This window comes from Anabrus simplex, chromosome 1, assembly GCF_040414725.1.
Source record: "Anabrus simplex isolate iqAnaSimp1 chromosome 1, ASM4041472v1, whole genome shotgun sequence".
In the NCBI taxonomy this organism is placed as follows: Eukaryota; Metazoa; Arthropoda; class Insecta; order Orthoptera; family Tettigoniidae; genus Anabrus; species Anabrus simplex.
Window position 1 is genome coordinate 1,073,571,529 of NC_090265.1, and position 25,092 is coordinate 1,073,596,620.

Consider the following 25,092-nt stretch of genomic DNA (forward strand, 5'->3'; position numbering starts at 1 on the left):
ATTTTGAACCTGGCAGCAGGTATAAAATGCCTTTGGGTGTGGCGAGCCCATCGTAACAATAGCCTATATGGACAAAGCAGATATGGTGCCTCGGAAAAGGTTAGGGGGTCCCCTGCTAAAAGCTACGCGCAGCTCTTCAGGCGCTGGGGGAACTGTGAAAAATGGGCAACCAGCACCAAACTACATCAAAATTGCAACAGTAAATGTACTGACACTGATGGGAAAGACAGAAGAACTGGTTGACTTCATGATAGAGAAAGATATAGCCATACTTGGACTGTGCGAGACCAAGAAGAGGGGTACAGGGGAGATCCCTCTGAGAGAAGGATACAGGCTGTATTACAGCGGAGGACCTGAAGCAAAAAATGGAGTGGCCATCATACTTAGAAGAGAAATCCAAGAATATGTGGAATATACAAAGTACATCAGTGATAGGATGATGATGACGAGACTCCAGTTTGAGAACGGCGTGAAAGATCTATTTCAGTTGTATGCCCCATAAACTGGTTGCATAGATGAACATCTAGAGGACTTCTTAGAGGAAGTGGAGAGACAGATAGAAGATAAGGAAGTACTATTGATGGGAGATCTAAATGCACAAGTTCGAATGGAAAGACAAGGAAAGGAAGATGTTGTAGGGCCCTTTGGATATGGAAATGTAAATCCAGAAGGCGAGTTGTTGGTGAATTTTTGCGTGAGGAATCAAATGATTGTTGGAAACACCTGGTTTAGGAAGAAGAACAATCAGAAGATTACAAGGTATGGCTGGGGAGACAGACGAACAAAGACCATGATTGATTATATAATCATAGAGAAAGAACACCGGAAGAACCTTGTAGATGTAATAGCTATGCCTGAAGAAGCCTTTGGTGGAGATCATAGAGTTGTGATAGGAAAATTGAAAGTTGGAAAGATTGAAAAACCCCAATTAAGAAGAGAGAAAAGAATTAAAGTATGGAAGTTGAAGGAGAAAAGCATACAAGAAGAATTTCAAAGGGAAATAATACCCTTGGTACCCAGTACAGATGTGAGGAATGTTGAAGAGGAATGGAAAAGATTTAAGGAAGCACTGGTTTGATGTGCAGAAAAGGTGTGTGGTAGAACATCAGGAAATGTGAAAGACAAAGAAACACACTGGTGGAATGATAGGGTGAAGATTAAAGTGAAGGAAAAGAAAATGGCATGGAAAACATGGAAAACATCTAAGACTGAAGAAAGTAGAAAATATGTGGAGGCAAAGAATTTGGCCAAGAAAGTAGTGGAGGAAGAAAAGAGGAAAAGCTGGGCCTTATTCACACAGAAATTGAGATGATATGCAGGGCAGCAAGAAATTACTGTATGGTATCTTAAGAAACAAAAAGAGAGATCAAGTAAACACCAGATTTGTGAAGGATGAAGGTGGCATAATTTTAACAAAGCCAGAAGAAATAAGAGATGGAGAGAGTATTTTCAGAAGCTGCTGAACATAAGAACGGATGACAGTCATTCAATGGACGACCAGGAAAGGCAATTAGTTGATGAAGAAATGGATAAAGAAATTACAATGAATAAATTTTTTTTTTTTTTTTTTTTTTTTTTTTGCTAGTTGTTTTACGTCGCATCGACACAGATAGGTCTTACGGCGACATGAATAAAATTGAAATGGCAGTAAGAAAGATGAAGAATGGAAAAACTGCTGGAATAGATGAAATTTCAGTGGAGATGATAAAGGCAGCTGGAGCTGGAGGCCTGCAGTGGACATATCAGGTTCTCAGGAATGTCTGGGAGAATAAGGAGGTCCCTGAGGATTGGCAAAAAGGAATAATCATCCCAATTTTCAAGAAAGGTGATAAGAAAGTTTTGAAGAACTACAGGGGAATTACTCTAATATCCCATGTTGCTAAGATAATGGAAAGGATACTGGAAAGTAGAATAAGGTTGAGGGTTGAGAAGCAGATACAGGAAAATCAGTTTGGTTTCAGAAGTGGAAGGTCAACAATAGAGCCCATTTTCATTATGAGACAACTAATGGAAAAGCATTGGGAGTACGGGAATGATATGGTGATGACATTCATTGACATTGAAAAGGCATATGACAGTGTTCCCAGGACGAAAGTTTGGGACAGTCTGGTGCAAAAAGGAATTGGACAGGGAGTAATAAAAATGATCATGGCATTGTATAAGGAATGTTGTAGTTGCATGCTAACACAAGTTGGCAGGACAAGTTGGTTCAAAATAACTAGCGGGCTGAGACAGGGAAGTGTTCTGTCACCAATCCTGTTTACAATAGTAATGGATGACATCATGGGAACAGCAAAAGCAGCATATGGAGGAAGAGAAATGAACATGATGTTATTTGCAGATGATATTGTGATTTGGAGAGAAGACGACAGAAAGGTTCAAGAACAGTTGAATGTGGTGAATGGGAAGATTAAAGAATGTGGATTGAAAATAAGTGTAGAAAAGAGTAAAACTCTTGTTATGACTAGAGGGGAGAAAGAAGGGAAAGGTCAGATTAGACTTGCAAACAAGCCCCTGGAAGTAGTGGAAATGTTTAAATACCTGGGGAGTGAATTAATGGAGAATGCTCGACTGGATGCTGAGATTAGTAAAAGGATTCAAGGTGGAAGTTGTTTCTATCATAGTGTAAGAAACATGTTATGGGACAAAGATGTGCCAACGGAAGCAAAGGATACTATGTACAAGATGTATTACGTACCCATAACAACTTACGGAGCAGAAACTTGGACAATGACAAAGAAGGATGAGAGTCGAATACAGGCAGCCGAAATGAAGTTCTTGAGGAGTAGTAGAAGAGACAAAATAATGGGAAAATCTGGGAAGAAATTGGAGTGGAAAAAATGAATGATAGAATAGAGAAGAGCCGACTAAGATGGTTTGGGCACATAAAGCGAATGTGCGACGAAAGAATGCCAAAAAAGGTGATTGAAATGCAAATCCAAGGAAGGAGAGGCCGTGGACGACCACGATTGAGATGGAAGGATACCATCCAACGCAGCATTATAGAAAGAAACCTGGACTGGGACACAGTGTTGGAGGAGGAGTGGTGGAAAGACCGAAGAAAGTGGAGAGGAACCATATTTGCCCCTACCCGGCTACAGCTGGATAAAGGGAAATGATGATGATGATGATGATGATGATGATGATGATGATGATGATGAGTATTCTGTAAGAAGGAAGTCAGCTCCCAGACGAAACTATCTTTACATGAGTCTGTTTTCAGACCAACTTTGCTTTACGGGAGTGAAAGCTGGATGGACTCAGGATATCTTATTCATAAGTTAGAAGTAACAGACATGAAAGTAGCGAGAATGATTGCTGGTACAAACAGGTGGGAACAATAGCAGGAGGGTACTTGGAATGATGAGACAAAGGCTAATTTAGGAATGAACTCGATGGATAAAGCTGTACGCATAAACCGGCTTCGGTGGTGGGGTCATGTGAGCCCAATGGAGGAGGATAGGTTACCTGGGAGAATAATGGACTCTGTTATGGAGGGTAAGAGAAGTAGAGGTAGACCAGGACGATGATGGTTAGACTAAGTTTCTAACGATTTAAAGATAAGAGGTATAGAACTAAATGAGGCACAGCACTAGTTGCAAATAGAGGCGTGTGGCGACGTTTAGTAAATTCAAAGAGGCTTGCAGACTGAACGCTGAAAGGCTGAAATGTATGTATGTATGTATGTATGTATGTATGAAATTGCCTACTTTTAACAGTATTTTGTACAATGTGCTCTATAATCAGATGGATTGTGAAAATTCTGTCATATCGACGAAGCCTTCTTGAGATGATTCCAAAATCTCTGTCACAGAGCATAAAACTGTGCCCTCGCATGGGATAATATTGCTGAATTTTTTGGAAACGGCCAGAATCTGTCAGTGATAGTAAAAATCTGCAGAGTGGCTGGTTCTTGTTCTGTTCAGCACAGTTATCACAGAACAGCCTAAGCTCTGTGATGTTTTTGGGCACTGAGTTTAGGTAGTGAAACAAAAAGGAACATACCTCGTTAGGACCCTTTTTACCGTTTCCTTCGTGGTAAACATAATATGAACTGGTTCCTTTTCTTATATCATGAATGCAAAAAACCTTCACTGTAAGTTTTCTTAAATAAAATAGTTCCTGAACTGGCACTTTTGCCAGACTAATATTCTGCATGTAATCAAATGACAATGCCAATACATCTATCTCCTTTTTTGGCTACATACTTGAGAGCAGAGTAAATTATTTTACTTCGATGCTGATGTACCATCAACTCTGCAGCCGCTGTGCGTTTTGCTACATCATTAAGATATGGCAATCTAAGTTTCAATGTGAGCTCTTCACAGGTACCTGAGGTCACCCAAATTGATAATTAAGTTTTTTTTAAATAAATTCCAGTAAAAGTCATAACTTACTTTACATTCTGGATGCTTCTCTAAGAACAATGTCCACATTATTTACACATCTAATTCTGCACAAAGGTAATACAACTTTTCAGGAGTATAATGGATCTCCTTTAAGGGGAATGATTGAATATGCTCCCGTACTGCATCATGAATAGATGAGTGAAGCCTGCGTGTAACTCCCCTGTCTCTCTTGTCTTTTGGGGTTTTACCAGACTGCTTAAGCAGCCTTATTCTGCAAACTTCTTTTTCACTAATATAAAAAACTGAGAGGAAACCTTTCACGCAAACCTCTTGATGAAGTAAACCGACCAGTACATGATACAAAAAGTAGCAGAAATTAGTTCCAAAGGGTTATCCTGTTTTCTTGGTCGCCTCTGCTTGACCTCTCTGACATCTATTAGCCCTTGAAGAAATATATCTTGCTCGTTCTTAGTAGGAATATTGTAAAAATTTGTGAAAATTTCTAAGCAGTTTTCTTCTCTAATGACTTCCAAACATTTCTTCTTACATCTGCAAAAATAAATAAAACTGCTGTCAGAATAAGAAACGGATTACGATATTTTGAGGTTATGTGTGTGGTGGTCAATGATTATATCATTTATTTCTATTATTTGTGATATGGTAATGCATTTCTATATAATGGGACTGACATAGACGGAACATGCTATATAACGTACTTAAGCCGTGCTTACCTGCAAGAGAATTCAGGTTTTTTAGCCTCAATTGACTTGCCTCTGTGATTGACATAGGCTACTCCCTTCAGACAAGCTGCTTTTATTTTGTTACTTTTGTACCTGGAAGGATCTCTTCCTCTTTGTAGTGTCATCTTCAATATCACCTTCTACACTGCTATCATCTGACATTTTACAGGTAATTAAGTCTTTAATTTGCACAATAATATATTAGTAGATTTCATTCCACAAGGCAGCAACAAACAGGGTTGTTTTTCACCCGCTCCGGCGCTCATCATCTGTTTCCATATCAACTGTCCATTTTTAAAACAGGTACATCAGCGACATCTGCCCATTTAAAAACAATTGCGTATTTCATTCTTCCGTTACCAACCAACCAACCAACCAACCAACCAACCAACCAACCAACCAACCAACCAACCAACCAGGAGCATTACAGACGCCCTTTTAAACACGAATGATAGGCCTTCCTCTGTAATATCTAAAAGTGTTACAAACATGAAAATGCTAAAAACCCTGACTTACGCCCTTTTAAAAAAGACCGATTCAATTAACCTCCCCATCTAATAGCTATCTGAAATGCTTGATCTATTCCCCATTACTTATAATCACTTGTGTTGTACTTTTTCTATCTCTACAGACTTGGTTTATTCTATTCCACACTTTCTTACTGTCCTATCTTTTGGAATCTCTGTTTACAATTTCAGCTTGTTTCTTCTGCCATGAATACTTTGTTTTACTAATAATTCTTGTTCCAGGGTTATCTGTGGAACACAGAAGTGAAAAGGTGCGGGCTGGAATGGGTCTATCTACGATAGTCAAAGATTAATTTAAAACTTTAAAATAAAGGTTATATTTCTTTTCAGATCTTAAATTTCAACAAGTAACAAGCTTTCAGGTACAGAGGTAGTTGGTACAAAAAATAGAAAAAGCCAAGAATTGGTAATTTACAATTTTGAGCTTCAAGCTACTTATTTACAAGGTTCCAACATCGCTAATGTTGCGTTTAGTTAGGTAGACAAGGAGAGAAATCTCCCAAAACACAATCTTCAAGAGTACTTTGCTCCAACAGTTACAAGTTACGGTCTTCCAAAGGCACTACACAATAGTACACAAATATCTATTACATTACCACAAAAGAGCTTACATGCTCTACAAATTCTCTCAAGGAGACAGCACTCCTGAACTCTTATGGCCTACTCAAGGCAACAATTAACTATTACAAGATGGAAAAGAGCGTCTCTGCTAAATAGAATTACACCTTCATGCCTCTCTAGGCACAACCTGAATTTACAATACCATATGAAGTACCTTTTAGTTTACACAGGGGTATCTAGTAGCCTACCCATTCTACTGAGCCTTTGTGAAAAAGAATAGGTTAAATTACTGGCCCAAACTCAAAAATGTATGGAGGCGTACACTTGTGCTCCTAGAAAACCAAGGTTAAAACCCTACTTGGGCTTGCAGCCCGATGATGCAGAGACTAATCCCAAACTACTGAGGTGACTAGAAGGACAAGTTAATTTATGATTTACAGGAGAAAAACAGTTACAGAATCTTAGTCACCTCAAGATTAATTGAAGGGGAATTCGAGAGGGTAACGCACTCCCTATCCCCGATTTACAGTTTAACACCTTACGACTTACATTAAATTTTACATAAGGAAGAAAATTTATATTTCACGAAATTGACAGTTACATAGTTAAAAATTGGAACCTTCCCCTCGAGTTCAGCTTGCAGAGATAACTACAGAGATAAAAAACTGGTGACCATTACCTGGGCTGATGTTCTGCCTGCCGAAGAATGAGGACCTCCATCTCCTCTCTAACACACACACTCAGTAATTCGGCGATCAATAAGACAAGTTAACTCGAAAAAGCGATAGCTTTTATACCCGAGAGGAAGTTTCGAGAAGGCTCTGGACTAAATCCGGACACACCCTCTCATTTTTATTGGCGGATAAAATAGGTACAAGAAACGTTTGACTGGCTGAAAAATAAATACATGAAATTTCTGATTGGTCAGAAACCAACGCTGGCGGGATGAGTAAGAAGTGATGCAAACCTTGAAGTATCAAAAATAATGAAAGTCAATTCAGATGAGAAAACCTATAAACACAAAACTTCTTTAAATCTCTAGTTATTCCACTTTGCACCAGAGTGCATGACATCAGTTCTTTAACAGAGGCATCTATGGAGAAAAGTGCGCACTTCCTGTGATACACCAAAACAAAATAAAGAAATCCAGTCAGTTTAGGAAACTTTAAAATAACATATTACTCCATCATTTAGTAGTGACATCTTTTGATCAACGTCCCAACCTCTTGTACTAGATGTTTCAATTTTTATATGTTAGATAGCGTTCTTCAAGGCGCATCATTTAAATGTCCGGGGTTGAGGTGTACCTCCCGGTACAGTTCTCTATACTCTTTTCGTTTGCTACAGAATGCAATTCTTGTTTCAAGACCCCCTACCTTCCTGTAGGATTTTAAAGCTTTTCCTACTTCTGCCCTTTTCTTTCTGCATTCTTTGTTGTGCCACCCAGTACTTCTTGGCAGCCCTGTTCCCTTCACGCACATCTTCTGTCCTGCTGTCAATATAATATTTTCTAGAAGCTGAATTGAAGCATCCATTTGGTTATTTTCAATCATAAGTCCTATCCCTATCTTCATCATTTCGAAACTTCACCCTTTAAAATAATCCTCAATGTCTTTCCTTTCTCTTGGCACTAATCTCTTTTTAATATTATTCCTTGATAACAAGCTACACAATGCTCTTCCCTACTTATCAGTTTGATGATAATTGGTAAGGGGTTGGATTCTTCCCAGTCTTTAACTGTTATCCTTTCGACGAGTGGTAATGCCTCCTTTGAACATAATACTAGATCTATAACACTTCCTCGCATTCTGTTGTAGATGTCAAGTTACCCACTTCTCCTGGCCACCACCCATTCAGAATATACAGTTCTTCCATACCACATAATTCTAGTAATTTTTTGCCGTACCTATTGTACCCTTCATCTTGACTCATTCTCTTATTAACTACTTTTGCCTCTACCTCTTTACTACACACTGGTTTTCGATCTGCAATCCTCGCATTTAAGTCCCCCATAAGCATAATACCTACATCTTCATACATATTCCTTTATCTGTTTATTTCTGTTCCCAACTCAAAGAAAAAAATCTTTGTTTGTAAATGGGGAACCTTCAGCAGGGCTGTAGACAAAACCAAGACATAAGCTTACTTCACCCTTCCCATTCATCTTTATTTTTATCCAAAGAACTTCTTCCATTTCTGTTTCTACAAGCTCAATTTTCTCCTGTATATCATCCCTTATCAGAGTTAGTATTCCACCAGGATACTTGCCCATTCGAACCCTCCTATCTCTCATCTTGTTATATATTTTAAAACCACCACATGGACTTTGTATCATGGTGCACTCCAACTCTCAACAAAGGTAATAACTGGTCATTAATTGTTTCATCTCTTCATTTCCTCCCTTGTTCAAAAATCCCCCTATATTCACACATCCTAGTCTCCATTATAGTTATTTTTTATTTTTATCCTCTGATAGGTTGGTAGCCTTGCTTCTTGTTACCGTCGATTTCTCTACTTCTAAAATGCTGCCTTCTAGTGAACTAATAATTTCCTTGTCCATAGTGTCCTCATGTGACTTGCCTTTTTTGTACCATAAGTCCTTTAGATTTAAACTTTCACCTTTAGCCATTATTTCTCTCCTCCTGTCTTCTGTTCCTCTGCTGGATCCTGCACGTGACTCGAACTGGTAGTCTGCTAGACTGGCGTCAACGACTTCTGTAGGTACAGCTGTTTGTTCACTTCCTTTCTTCAACCTTGTGGTGTGCTGAGCCTGTAGCTCAGATAACACTTTTACTTCAGCTGCTACTGCTGCTTCAGCATTCTCGTGTGCACCAGCCGTGACACTGATCTTATACATTGCTGACGTCTCTGGTCACTGCACCATCTCCTGCAATTGCTCGGCAAACCATTTTCTCGACCAAGAATCGCCTACCACCACAAGCCTGTTTTCAGTGATAAATGCTTTTAGTCCAGACTTCCTTGCTTGAGATAAATGGAAGCATAGTACTTTCATATTTTTCATTTCTTTTGCACCCAGTTCTTTCCTAATCTAAATTTATGATCCTTTCAGGTGTTTTGCATTATCCAACATTTTCCAGGTTTTAAGGCTTGACAACATACTTTAATTGGCCTTCTTCCTGTATTTTGTCCCATTCTAAAAGCATTAGCAATGTCACTCTCACTACACTCCACTCTGACTTTTTTGCATATTAAGGCAATTACTTTGTCCAACATCTCGTTAAAATTTTCCTTCTCTGAATCAGCCTGTTCATATATAATGATACTTCTCTTCCTAGCTTCCCTTTCTCGTGTCAATTCCTCCATCTCAAGCTTCCTTATTCTTACCTCTAAGTCCAGAACTTTATTCTTACTTTCCTCCAACTCAAAGTTATTTTGCACCAGACACTCTTTGATCTCACTTAGTTCTGTTTTTAAATTAGTCTTCATGTCTTGCAGTTCCCTGTTCCGGTCCATCAACAGATCCTTCATAACTTCCTTCTGCTTCTCAATATCTTCCCAAGACAGTCCAGGGCTCGGATTCAACTCCATACCACTGATCATCAATAGTACCATTACAACACATGCTGTTAACACAAACTGTATAAAGTTACAGGGACTGTTGACATTGAGAATTAATATCACTTTCATCCTACAATGCCACATCCCTATAGCACACCTGTATTGTTCGCAGACACATTCTTGTCACACACTCAGCACTACACGTCCGTTCACCTGGCTGGTTGGATTACAACTCGCTTGGAATAAATAGACGTACACAATCTTTTGTTTGATAGTACAGTGGCCATATTTCAATGATACCTGAAAGAAAATAATTCCACTGGCATTTTCAGAAATTTTGGATTTTTTCTGCATTATTCAGACAATTTAGAAGATTTTGGTGCAAATTGTATCTCCTAACTGTGAAGTGAAGTCTATATCACCATGTAGTTCAAATGGATCTTGCATTTATGGGTAGCATTTTGATTCCCTGCCTTCTCCTTCTTCTAAACATTATTATCAAAATGAGGAAACAAAAGTAAAAGAATGATTGCTTGAAGAATAAGACAAGAGGGAGGCATGAAAGTAGGAAGAAGGATCTCGTTTACATCAGATGCTCCAATATCACAGTTTCTTAAGTAGAACTGCCTGCCTGAAAATTAGCGGGAAGTGGCTGGGGAAATAATGTTTTTAGTATGCCATTCCTCGGGTTTATACATGTTCTGATAACTACTGGATACGTGACGCACCGGCTCATCATAGTAGTCCAGCTATTCGATCCCTGCTCTGAGGCACTGATATGAATGAGGAGTGTGCATACTTGAAGGGAAAATGGCAGAGCAGGGTTCACCACTGTCTGGTGCCAGGTTATTCCATCTCTGGAAATTGGCACTGTTAGAACACCAGCATAGTACTGTTCATGAAAAGAGAGAAAATGTGCTGCTTTTTACCTGGTTGAGCATTTCATATGATAACAGAACTTTTAACTACAACTTTCCAGTCCGTTAGCATTGTATTCTGACAGAATACTGACACCAATGTAATGTCCTAAGTCAAGTTCAATTTAAAATTTGTCCATGTCTGTTACAGAATCTGTATGAGTGGATTTTAATGAAACCTGGTATTTCAATTTAGAATAAAGTTGAGTAGGATCTTCGCTATAAGGTGTCCAAAAAATTTCACCAGGAGGAGATGCTTCAGAAGGGGCCTAAAACATTAAACTCACTGCATCTCCCTTATGGTTGGTTTTACATGAAAATAGCTCATGGTGAATTTTTGTTCTATACAGTTTTCTGATACAGTGAAAAATAAGGGAAATATCAGTGAAAGTTTAAATCTAACAGCCAGTAACCAACTCTACAGACTGTAAAGGGAGTAGCTATGGAGATCATTCCAGCAACACTTTAAAGGCTTTGTACACCTGTTATTCCAATACTTGACTTTTATTTATGCTTGAAGGAAGAGATAAATCAAGATCTGCAAAAAAATCTGTAAAGGGCCACAGACAGTAAGGAAGCAACTACGTCATAACAAGGGAAGCATGCCTACTTATGTGCCTCAAAATTTAAGGAACAATGTGAGGGGTGGACAAAAAAATGTCATCATACACGTAATATTATTATATTATTATAGTGATTCCGGGAGAGATGGCGCACCGGGTGAGATGGCGCAGGGTAGGCCAGTGCGGCAATCACCTGCTAGATCGCTCCACCACTGCTTTTCATAAGTACGGTGTGTACGTGAGAACAAAAGCTATCTGTTGGATGTCACATAGTGCAAGTGATTTCGCCTGAAAACCTGGATATTTCTGGTAAGTACATCTTTTCTACCTTCAAAGTTTTGCTGCGGCATGATATAAAAGCCCACTGACTGGGTTCTTCAAGCTAAATTAACATTGCATTGCCACAGGCGGGTGACTAGGTTAGTCAAGGACTATGCTGATGTAAAATACGCCACGTTGGGCCAACGCAGTTCCTGGGGCAGGGGTGCGCCATCTCTCCCCAAATGTCCGGTGAGATAGCGCACTACATTTCCAGGAGAGATAGCACGGTATTCTTTGAATTTCCATTTATGTGTAAAATGTGTTTCCATTCTCTGATCAGTTTGTTAATAAAAAATATATATATATAGCCTACATGTACTTTGTTTAATTCTGTGTCAAATTATACTAATTATGGAGAACAGGAAGCAGCTACAGCCTAATCGAAGTTTGTGGTACATGTCTTTAACCCTGACAGTAACACGTCTATAAATATCGCTTTAGTTACACCACACATTTCGAAGACATGTCACTCAAAGCCTATTATTTAAAGTTACATTAAAGTTACCAGATGGAATGAACAAGGAATAGAGGTGGTGGAGGGGATAACTCTCCCCTCCTTAAGAGGAATAGATGGCATTCATTCGCACAACACGTCAGAAAAACGTATGGTGTTACTGTCAGGGTTAATGCAACTTTAAAGCGTAATATCTCCAACAAAAGAGAAATCTCAGTGAACAAAAAGAACAAAGTGCAAGGAAAAATTGCAACCACTGCCACAACGGGAAAGAGTAGGAAAGGAGAAAAACCTCATTCCAATGAAGCAGCTAAAATTATTCTAGATGGGCAAAATAATGCAATATCTGATGATTGCAACAAGTGTGTGGAGTGTTGGGAGAACTATTCTTTGACAAAAAAAGAAGGACGATTGGATTAAGTGCACCACCTGCAACAAGTGGCTGCATGAATTGTGTTCAGTGTATAAGAACTTGTGTAATGATTGTGGACTAGAGAGAGTAAGGAAAAACATATCCTAAAAGGATTGAGGGATAAATCTTGAAGTTTAAATAATTGATTCATTACTGACCAAGGAATAATAGACAAATGAATGTAAATAAGGTAAATAAATGTACTGAACCTGTAATCATAGTTTACTTCTTAATTTCTTCCCTCCTTAACATATCAAGTACATAACACCATCTCACCCGGACACTACGGGAGAGATGGCGCAGGTGACACACTTTCAAATAAACAATCTCTTTCTGTAATCTCCCTTACATTAAGACCATTTCCTTCAAAAGGCAGTGAGGAGAGATCTAAGGAATGACGTCTAGCATAAAAATAAGCTAATCGAAATATTGCCGAAAACTTGCTGTACGAACATTACAAAATGTGCGCCATCTCTCCCCAACTTACTCTATATTATAAATATTATTATAATAACTCAAACTGGACGCCACTCAATAAAACTTCATTTTATTCTTTTTAATCACTGTCTGCTAATATTAACAATAATAGGTCTTACTGACTTATACCACCCCACTGCAATTTATTTTTATGTTACTTATTATACTTATACAAAAATAGTTTTCAGCCAATTTAGTTAGTTATTCCATTTGCTGAACAACTCTGCAAGCAGATGAAGATGTCATCTATTGCAATCAGTCAACTTTTAAAAACATGATTTTAAGATTTTCATTGGTCTCTCCATTTCTCAATCCTACTTTAATAGATTCACAAAAGATTCCACCAGCAAACTCTCATTACCTCCTCTTCAGATATTTGTTTATTTTTACATTTTGCTTTATGTTGCACCGACACAAGATAGGTCTTAGGGCGACAATGGGATAGGAAAGGGGTAGGAGTGGGAAGGAAGCGACTTATCATTACGTGTGCTTCAAAATACCAATTTTAACTTCTCTCTTATTTAATTACAGACAATATACCTCCCAAAAGCTATTAATCAATTCTACATGTAAGAATACTCACACATGACTGTTCGTAACGTCAGGACACAGTTCAACAATTATGCACCAGCCTGAACTTGGATTTACGACACTGCTTTACGCGACAAAAAACATAGATCAATTTTCAAATGTTACAGCATTTAATTCTCAACACTCAACTTACCCAAATTATTCTCAATCTCTAGCTGTTGTTTATAACTATTGGACATTGTTTTCGTATCAGGTTCAGATACAGGATTCTTGGGATTATTATACCCAAAGAGAATTACAATCTTTATCACGACTGCTACTAGTCCAAGACCTGCAAAGTCATGATCTTCGTTAAAACATTCTTTTGGTTTTCATTTACATTTTTTAAATTTATTTCCCATGAGTACAGACACTATTTGTTCTCAATACTCTTAGTTAGTAATAGGCATTTTTCTACGTTATAATTGTAGCATGTTAACTTAAGATGATTTTAAAGTGTAACATATTTTCAGTGTATTCCTTGTATGATTGGTTAATGATTCAGACTTTTGACCTTAAGGTTACCTACAGGGGTGAAACATGTTCCTAAGAAGTCTACATAGTATTATGTAAATTTCACCCATGTAGCACGCGGCATGTATTGAATAGGTGGTACGATAGAATAAATTATTTTGTGATAATTTGCTTATGAGGAAGTGACTGTCATCTTAATTAAGTGTCATCTTAATTAAGGTACAGCCCCAGCATTTATTTGGTGTAAAAATGGGAAATCAAGGAAAACCATCTTCAGGGCTACCGACAGTGGGGTTCGAACCTACTATCTCCCGAATGCAAGCTGATAGCTATGAGACCCAAACTGCACAGCCACTTGCTTGGTTCTTCATATCTACAATCTGCACAAAGCTCAGCTGCTACAACTGAGAAAGCAGGGACAGGGCACGACTCAAACACACAGTGTAGGGAAGGAGCTTTCTGTGCTCCAAGTGCTGACTGTCAGAGAGGGGGGAGAAGAGAAGAGCTGTATTGAGCCTGAATAGACATCCAACACTTACATGTTAGAATGCACAGTATTATATCTGAGTTGAACTGACATTGTTTATAAATAATTTACTCAAGCATTAAAGGACATATAAGAATCATAGTTCAGGCAGCAATGAAAGAGGATTCCACAATGAATATATATGGCTGTCACCACACCTCCTCTAATTAACACCCCTACAGCAATAACTTCCCATACTGCTTTGTCTGGGTTATGTTCTGGCTTTCATACTGGAAAGAGTTGTGTACCATTTTTGAGTTTGATCAAGATAGGCTTTAGACAGACACTGAATGACCTTAAAAACAGGGTGTCAGCATGAAGTATCCTTCTCTGATCTTTCAAGTTTCCGAAGGAAATCACATCAACTGTTGAAGCTGCTTTTACTAGTTTTGGAAGAAAAATAAAAAGGATTTCAAAGTTATCACACAGCTACTCACCAGACATCAACCATGAATTCCACTGTGTACAAGTACAGACGACAACAATCCACTTTCTTTTGCTTAAAAGAGCAACATTCTTCTTTACATTAAAAAATTATTTCAGAGTAGTATTTACGTAGTTTACTTCTGGCAGTTTGTCCATCAGTATAGTCCCCACCAAGTTAATTTTGAGTGCCTGACACTGAGTAACTCAGGCACTTCAACTAATAAAAGAAAATAAAGTAATTAATAATCAGACTTTTATAACTCATTCCCATACCTCAGTGGACATCTAAAATTGCTTGAACAAAAGTACGTTAGTTGAGTAACAAATGTGTGGCCCAACTATCTGTTAAAGGCCTGGCTTGCAAAGATGACTACTGCCCAGACAGATATTAGAGTGTCACGTGATTAGCTTGGCTATCGTGACTGGGTGTAACATGTAACACAAGTGTCATGTGGTGAGCACGATGATATCCTCAGCTGTATTACTTGGCTTTCATGATCAGGTTAATATGTTACAAGTCTTCTTAAGCCACATACACAAGATTAAATGTTATGAAACGAATGACCTCCCCAAAACTTAGATAAGGTTATCAGTCTCTGATAAATAAGCAGAAAAACTATCCTACTATAATTTTTAAGGTATATGTCCAGTTTAATATCTCAGTCAAATCATTATCTTAAAACACTTAAAAATTATAACAATTCTTATATTAAATATATTCATGTAACTACTCCAGTCTCCCTTGTCTATGCTGTGGGAGATGGTTAACAACATGAAATACAACTTCTTGAAGCTATGGCAAGTACAATTAATTTTCTATCAGAAAAGACACATTTTCTTATAATCCTCCAATGTAAAACAGTCAGAATCTGTCATACATAACTTTATAGATACTTTTAATATGGAAAATTACGAAGGATTCTGAATTGTGAGATAGATAATGCATTATAGGTATTCAAAACAGGCTTCTTCTGATGTACATTTTGAAAAATAACCAAGTACTTTACGATAATTATCACAGCTACACACTATCTTATTAACATTCAGCCTTTGCAACTCGTTGTTATTGCCATCATCATCATGCAGCAAGCTGATAATACAACTGTTTGCGTAATTATGTTAGAACTCTTGCAACGTTTCTGTATATAAAATCGCTCATTGAGAAATAAGATAAATTGACAAAAAAATACAAAACAAAAAGTACTTCAGTATAAATCTCTGCAAATATCAAGGTTATGCAATCTTTTTTCACTTCATACCAAAGCAATTCTAAATGTTGAAGTTATTTAAGAAGTCATTTTGAAGATTAATTAAGGGATTAAAGAGAAATTCTTTCACACACATCTGAAGCAGAATACGTAGAATTAGAAGATACAATGAATACTGTCATTTCTAAACAAGAAGTAGAGTATGCAATCAAGAAAATAACCATTGACACATCCCCTGGCCCAGACCATATATTGGTGAGGGCACTTAAACATGACACGTGTTACAAAATTATAGCATTGATTGCAACAACCATGTTAACAAGAACACAGGTGCCCGAGATTCGTAAGAGAGCTAGAACCATGCTTATCCATAAGGTAGGAGACCCCATGGATCTAGATAACTGGAGACCAACAACCATCTATTCACTAGTGAGAAGAGTAATAGAGCACATATGAGATACACGACTACGTAGCTATGTGAGCTCTAATGAAAATCAACATGGCTTCACAAACTCTGGTGGCACTCATCAACATTTCCATCTTGGAATCCATTCTGACATCAGCCAAATACCAAGAGGTCGACTGTAACCTGGATATCACTAAGGCCTTTGACAACGTAGGGCATGAACACTTGAAGAATGCCCTTCCTCCCTCGTTCTACCATCAAAACTGTCTGATCTAATAATGGCACTACAAACTAATAATACTACTCAAATAGAATCCCATCACAAGAAGACAAAACCAACTGTTCTCAATAAAGGAACAATGCAGGGTTCTCCCTTATCACCGGTGCTTTACAACATTGCAACTGACCACATTTCAGAAGAACTTTCATCAACAGAGTTCCAGGAAGAACATGGATATTGTATAAAGCCGGGCTTTCGTAACGTAATAATTCTAGGCTTTATTGTTGATACGTTGATTGTAGCAAAAAACAAGACTTCAGCTAGGAAGATCACTGAAATGGCCATCAAGAGATTTGAAGAAATTGACCTAACAATCAATGTCAACAAATCTAAATCCATTTCCATAGTAAAAGCAAGTCCTATCTACAAATCTCTAACATTAGATGGTTACAATGAAATTAAATCTATAACTCCTGCAGAGACAATCCGCTACCTTGGAGTAAACTATTACAATGTTACTGTATTTGATGCTAAATTAATGATGGAAAACTTAAGAGTAAACTAGACGCATTAGCATCAACTCCACTATTGCAACCACACCAGAAATGTAATGTGCTATCAACCTACATTTGCTCATCTTTGATCTACAAATTCCACACTACACATTTACATTGAATACCTGCAAGTTTCCTAACTGATACTGACAAACTTAGCAAAAGCATCTTGAAAGAAGTTCTTCAGCTTTCAATAGATACACCAGACAGGATGTTATACTCTGATAAAAAGTATATAGGACTCTGTCTTTACAAGTGTGGTTGGGAGGCTTATCTACAACAAATAAATGCATGCCAAGTTCTCCAATGATCCAGCAATATACACATTAACCATACCAGAGACCTCCATACAGAAACAGAGAAGTCCTTCGAAAAACTTGGCCTACTCCTGAATACTGAATACGAATCAGTCAAGGCCTCGCTCCTACGACAACAACTCCGTGGGAAAGAATTTGATGCCTGGTGTGCCTTACCACAAAAGAATAAGGGTGTTATACTGTATACGGAATACACACTAGCCAATCAGTGGGTAAGAAAACCTGAAGGTTTAACCAGTAGCAACTGGAGAAATGCCATAAGACAGTAAATGTAGTTCCAGTTCGTGCATTACCTAACAGGTCCCAAGACAATAACCACTGTCGGCGTTGCCACAGTGAGATTGAAACACTTGGTCACGTCTTGGGTTCCTGTCCATTTAATGACACCCTATGGAATTCACAACATCATCATATAAGATCTATGATTGCTGAAGCCCTGAGAGAAAAGCATTATACAGTTTACAAGGAGGTACATGGATTGTCTCAGACAGGGTCAAACAGGCAGATTGACATGATAGCTATACCACCGGGCTCAAGTAAAGGGTTCATAACAGACCCCACAATTAGAACCAAAGCATCATCCACTCAACCACATGATGTACACAACGGGAAATATGATATATATGTACCTACAATTCCATACTATGCCGAGAAATATCATCTGGACTCCATAAATGTTTTAGGAGCACGAGGCACCATTACTCTCACATTTCACAACTTTTGTAAGAAATTTAATTTGCATAACCAATTTATTAAGGACATTGGGTTAGCAGCCCTGAAAGGATTGTTAGCAATAGTAAAAAATCATTTATACTCTTAGCTGTATCTTTGTCCTATGAAGAATTCCTCACGGATTTCAAAATTATTGACTGATACAATTTTTTAAAATTATTAAGTAGACTTTCCTATGGTATAGGCCTGCCTATCATTTACAGACATATTTTAAACGACCCTTGTAATTATTAATCAAATTTTCATGTAAGCTTTGTCTTTTTGGCAGCCTTCAAATGGGGGAAATAGAAATAAATGCATTTCTCTCTCTCTCTCTTGTGATCAAATTAAAATGAACATCCATAAAACTGAAATAAAATGTAAATCCAAATTTCAAACTTGACTACAAAATTGTAATCATAATGAAATGCTTGACAATGAAAATGCTTCAAAATAAGTATTACAGAACAATAGCAGAAACTATTCCTTGGTTAAATCCACATCTCTATGATTATACAGTTCACTGTGTTCTGATGTTACAATTATGAAATCAGATGTTATTAAAGCCTCATACCTACTTACCATAACAAGAACTATCACCAGTTCGTACTAAAGGATCTAAAATAGCTAACCATATCTTCTTCAGCCGAGGCACTTTTTGAACTCAACATCTCTACATACTGATGTAGTTTGGAGATGGTCATATACGGGTCAGTGTTTACATTGTTGAACTGAAACACATATTATTCAAATTAATATAACTACTTACTTTAAAGTCTTCAATTTCTTTCTTCATTCATTCATTCATTCTGACTCATACACATACTATTTAAGCACTGAGTTTGAATTCTAACTATGTGATAGAGAACACTACACCTATACAGAAACAGAAGTGATAGGTGGTAAAGTGATGATGATGATGATATTACTTGTTGTTTAAAGGGGCCTAACATCTAGGTCATCAGCCCAGGTGGTAAAGTGATCAGGAAGTTGTGTTTGTTGTATTTAAAGCTATAGACAAGTAAAAGTAGGACTATTAGCAAATTCTTTACTATGACAATACCAGACAGCTGTATGATAAGCGCATTGAGTGGAGAGCGAACGGCGACGGTGGTAACATCTAGCGGTATGGTGTGGCAAACCCGGGAACTGCATACTCGTCTTCACTACAGTTGAGAAAAATGCATTTCTATCCATTGGAAATATTTGTTAAAATAACAACAATCAAAATAATTATGAATGAAATGTTAAAATATGCAATACCTCCTTCATAAACCATTATACTAGCCATGCCTTTCATTATGTTTTAAAAGTTAAAAGCAGAATTTGTTTGAAGATCCACCCAGCCTCCAGTTGGAATACTTAACAACTCATCTCTCTTCTTTCTGGCCTTTTTCCAGTTTCCTGGAGTAGGCACTTTGAATGGGCTTAGCCTAAATGTATCTTAAAAGCTTTTCAGTCTGTTGAACACACAAGTTAAATATAAATATTATACTACTACATACCTGTAAAACGATTATTAAGCAAGGACTAAAATACACACTATTAAACAAAGAATGACATGTTTTGCTCATTATTTCTGTTTAATACTTAGGAACTCAAAATCTGGAACTTACCTTAATGATGTCCATAAATATTTGATGGAATCTGATGATGTTCTTCCAAGAACAAAACACGCCATGATGTGTTGTATTTGAAGATGTGTATTAAGATGAACACAAACACACAGACCTCAAGCTACTGAAATTAACAGATGCGATTAAAATCACTCCTGGAAACTGGGAAAAGGTCAGAAAGAAGAAGAGTAGAGAAATGTTAAGTATTCCAAGTGGAGGTGGATTGTATAGTCCTAGCTGTCCGAGCACGAAGAGGGCCATGACTCAGAATATGTCCGAGATGCCCACTCCCATTCCATAGCAACTGGTATCCCGACTCTCAGGACCACATACTAGGCCACTCAGCCGTTGCCCAGGATTCATGAACTAGGACGTGACTACAGTAATCCACACCATGAACCATTTGGATTTGATCTTTGGAAAAATAAAATAAAAATGAAATGGCGTATGGCTTGTAATGCCGGGAGTGTCTGAGGATAAGTTCGGCTTCCCAGGTGCAGGTCCGTTGAATTGACTCCTGTAGGCGACCTGCGCATCGTGCATATACTCCCAGCCCCGTGCCGGACCCTATCGATAGGGACAATGAAGTACTGCTATGTTCATGGATGGACACAAAAATAATTACCATGGTTTCAATAGTACATTCTGCAGAAATGGCTGAAGTTCCAAACAGGTTTGGGAAACAAAATGAAACCTGTAAACACCATTGATTAGAATCACTTTATCCACAGAATGGATACAGCCAACAAGTATTTGGCAATGCATCCATTCATGAGAAAAACAGTGAAGTGGCCGAAAAAATGTTTTTCTACATTTTGCAGGCTTTCCCAAAAATCCGTCCAGCTCCATGGCTAAAGGGTTAGCGTGCTGGCCTTTGGTCACAAGGGTCCCAGGTTTGATTCCCGGTAGGGTTGGGAATTTTAACTATAATTGATAAATTCCACTGGCACGGGGCTGGGAGTATGTGTCCTTCAGGTGAAGTCATAATAGATTCCAGGGAATCACTGGAGAGGTGGAGGGAATATTTTGAACATCATCTCAATGTGAAAGGAAATATTCCTGGTGGTGTTGCGAATAGCCAAGCTCATGGGCAGGAGGAAAATGATAATGGTGAAGGTATGCCTGAGGAAGTTGAAAGGATGGTAAATAAACTCCAATGTCATAAAGCAGCAGGAATAGATGAAATTAGACCTGAAATGGTGACGTATAGTGGGAAGGCAGGGATAAAATGGCTTCATAGAGTAGTAAGATTAGCATAGAGTGTTGGTAAGGTACCTCCAGATTGGACAAAAGCAGTAATTGCACCTATCTATAAGCAAGGAAAAAGGAAGGACTGCAACAACTATAGAGGTACCAGGCAAAGTATTCACTGGCATCTTGGAAGGGAGGGTGCGATAAGTGGTTGAGAAGAAGTTGAATGAAAACCAGTGGTTGGTTTCAGACCACAGAGGGGCTGTCAGGATCAGATTTTCAGTACGCGCCAGGTAATTGAAAAATGGTACGAGAGTAATACACAGCTGTGTTTATGTTTCATAGATCTAGAGAAAGCATATGACAGGGTACCAAGGGAAAATATATTTGCCATACTGGGGGACTATGGAATTAAAGGTAGATTATTAAAATCAATCAGGGGCATTTATGTTGACAATTGGGCTTCAGTAAGAATTGATGGTAGAATGAGTTCTTGGTTCAGAATACTTACAGGGGGTAGACAAGGCTGTAATCTTTCACCTTTGCTGTTTGTAGTTTACATGGATCATCTGCTGAAAGGTATAAAATGGCAGGGAGAGATTCAGTTAGGTGTAAATGTAGTAAGCAGTCTGGCCTATGCTGACGACTTGGTCTTAATGGCAGATAGAGCCAAAAGCCTGCAGTCTAATATCTTGGAACTTGAAAATAGGTACAATGAGTATGGTAGGAAAATTAGCCTTTCAAAGACTACATTGATGCCAGTAGGTAAGAAATTCAACAGAACTGAATGTCAGATTGGTGATACAAAGCTGGAACAGGCAGATAATTTCTAGTATTTAGGATGTGTATTCATCTTCGAAAAGAACAAGCTGGTTTCCGTAGACAATGCAGCTGCGTTGATCTAATAAATATGCTAAGAATAATTCTAGAGCAAAGTAATGAATGGCAGGCCACATTATACTTGACATTCATAGATTTCAAAAGAGCATTTGATTCAGTAAATAGGACCGTAATGTGGAGGACCTTGGTGAAATATGGAGTACCGGATAAGATCTTGAATCTTATGAAGGCAGTGTATGAAGGGTATAAATGTAAAGTAGTACATGAGGGAAAAATCTCAGATTATGTGAATGTCACAAGTGGAGTTCGCCAGGGATGCGTTCTTTCACCAACAATCTTTTTAGTAGTGCTCGATAATGTTATGAGAAATATGTTGGGTGGAAGGAAAAGAGGAATACAATGGGGAATTGTGGAAAGACTGGAACATTTAGAATTTGCAGATGATAATTGTCTTTTGTCTAACACAAGTTAGAAGGATTACAGAAGGAAGCAGAGGCTGCATGACTCAATATATATGTTGTTAAGACTAAGGAAATGAGAGTAAATGCTAAAATTGATGAAAGATTGTTTGGTGCAGGAGAAGAGATTGAAGAGGCATTTACCTACTTGGGAAGTGTAGTGACAAGAGAAGGAGGGGCGGAAGAGGATGTGAGAGCCAGAATAAGGAAAGCAAATGGAGCCTTCATGCAGCTGTATACAGTATGGAAGAATAACAACATTTCAAGGGAAACGAAAATAAAAATTTTCAATACAGATGTTAAATCAGTCCTTCTGTATGCTTGTGTAACTTGGAAGGTTACATGAACTATCGCTAATCTCTTGCTGACATTTATAAACCATTGCTTACGGCACATCATAAACATCAGATGGCCTGAAATTATATCCAATGATGAGCTAGGAGAACAACAAACCAAGTTCCAGTTGCAGTGGAAATCAAGAGGAGGAAATGGAAATGGATAGGTCATACTTTGAGAAAGCCAGCGGGATCTATAGAATGCACAGCACTGGAGTGGAATCCGCAAGGGGCACGGAGGAGAGGTCGTCCTAGGAAGATCTGGAAGAGGACTGTAGAGGAGGAGGCTCTTGAAGCAGGGAAGACTTGGAAGGAAGTTAAAGCATTGGAAAGTCGACGACCACAATGGAGACGTTTCACGGATGCCCTATGTTCCAGTGGGAACGAGAGGAATTAAGTCAAGTAAGTCAAGTCAGGATGTGTGTTCTCCCAGGATGGTAATATAGTAAGTGAGATTGAATCAAGGTGTAGTAAAGCTAATGCAGTGAGCTCGTAGCTGCGATTAACAGTATTCTGTAAGAAGGAAGTCAGCTCCCGGATGAAACTATCTTTACATCGGTCTGTTTTCAGACCAACTTTGCTTTACGGGAGTGGACTCAGGATATCTTATTCATAAGTTAGAAGTTTCAGACATGAAAGCAGTGACAATGATTGCTGGTAGAAACAGGTGGGAACAATGGCAGGAGGGTACTCAGAATGAGGAGATAAAGGCTAAGTTAGGAATGAACTCGATGGATGAAGCTGTACGCATAAACTGGCTTTGGTGGTGGGGGTCATGTGCGGCAAATGGAGAAAGATAGGTTACCTAGGAGAATAATGGACTGTTATGGAGGGTAAGAGAAGTAGAGAGAGACCAAGACGATGATGGTTAGACTCAGTTTCTAACAATTTAAAGATAAGAGGTAGAGAACTAAATAAGGCCACAGCACTTGTTGCAAATAGAGGATTGTGGCGACGTTTATAAAATTCACAGAGGCTTGCAGACTGAACGCTGAAAGGCATAACTGTTTATAATGATAATGTATGTATGTATCCAATGCAAACTCAAAAATAATTTTTCTGACATTCATGCCGACAATATGTAGAAACTTCTTAAAAGACAGTGAACAAGAAGAACCATCAGAAGCTGCAAATAATTCTGTCGCCGGTCCCATCTCATTCTTCAGCAGACTCATCAGTATCTATGTGCAACCCACCAGTGCAGCCCTCTAAGTGAACTCCACCTAATGATACACCATTTCGACTTGACGGGAAAATAAAGGATCATGTATTTCATTAAATTCCCAGGCACGTAATCTGACATTTTCTCAACTAGACGGTGCACAGTGTACACAAAAAGCAACATCCAGCGTGAAACCAGATGGTTCTGTGGGAAGCGTGGTGTGCCTCGCCATCCAAGAAAATGTCAAACCTGGTACCATAGCCTCATGCACTACTAGTGATCATCATCAAGATGTGTCGAAATTTTTAACATTGTACCTATGACTGTTTTCTTGCAGTAACATTTAATGTACAATAGTGCACTATAGAGCTGAGGGGATTTAAAAGGGCAGGGCTGGAGGTTTAAAGCACCTGTTGAGGAGCTGGTAGTGAACATGTGAGGGGAAGGTGAAGTACCATAAATGCCCTGACCTGCAAAAGAGAAGGTGTAATTAGGAACAGAAGTTCTAGTCCATTATTTTGTTCACTACTTCTTCCTCATTTATCCTTTGGTACAGATGATCTATCCAGACACTACAGGGGAATAGTGATGGGACATTCAATTCATTTTATTGAAATCGATTCACTTGATTCTGTTCACGTTACTGAATCGATACAGTGATCCGATCACGGCACATTAGAGTCACCGCTCCTACTGCATCTGTGTAGTATGTACTGGTAAGACAGCAGCAACAGCATTCAGTGCTCGCTGCTGCCATCTGGTCTTCATTATATGAACTCCTTTCTTAGAAAAAAATGCTAGTCACTAATACATCGAAGGTTCCAGGCGATGCAGGATGGGAAAGATCTGGGATTAGGAAGGTCTTAATTAAGGCAGAGTCCCAGCATTTCCTGGTGTGAAAATGGGGAAACTACGGAAAACCATCTTAATGGCTGCTGATGGTGGGATTCGAACCCACTATCCCCCGGATGCAAGCGCATAGCTATGCGTTACTAACTGCACATCCAACTCGCTCAGTCAATTTTGAAAATATGTACTTTTCTATCAACAGAGGATTTTTTAAAATCGTCATTTTGTATAGGCTACCCGAGATGTAGAGTAGCCCACTGGGTTTCTGATTCAACATACTGTTGGTTAAGTTATTGCATCAGTCGGCTCACTTACTGTCCACATATGATTTAAGTTTTGTGCAACGATGTGACATACGAACTGAGAGAATACTGAGCCGTTCTTCCCAA

At 38.4% G+C, this 25,092-nt stretch overlaps 1 protein-coding gene across 5 annotated transcripts in view; it reads right to left on the reverse strand.

Moving 5' to 3' along the window:
* LOC136857995 (uncharacterized) overlaps positions 1 to 25,092 on the reverse strand; it is a 310,013-nt gene that overhangs the window by 32,097 nt on the left and 252,824 nt on the right. For 4 of the 5 annotated variants that reach the window (XM_067137167.2, XM_067137165.2, XM_067137168.2 and 1 more), the window contains one exon: positions 18,835 to 18,983. The exons of the other annotated variant lie outside the window; for it this stretch is intronic. In XM_067137167.2, coding sequence (XP_066993268.2) covers positions 18,849 to 18,983 — 135 coding nt within the window. In that variant the 3' untranslated portion in view covers positions 18,835 to 18,848. The remainder of the gene's footprint in view (positions 1 to 18,834; positions 18,984 to 25,092) is intronic. 5 annotated transcript variants of the gene reach the window in all.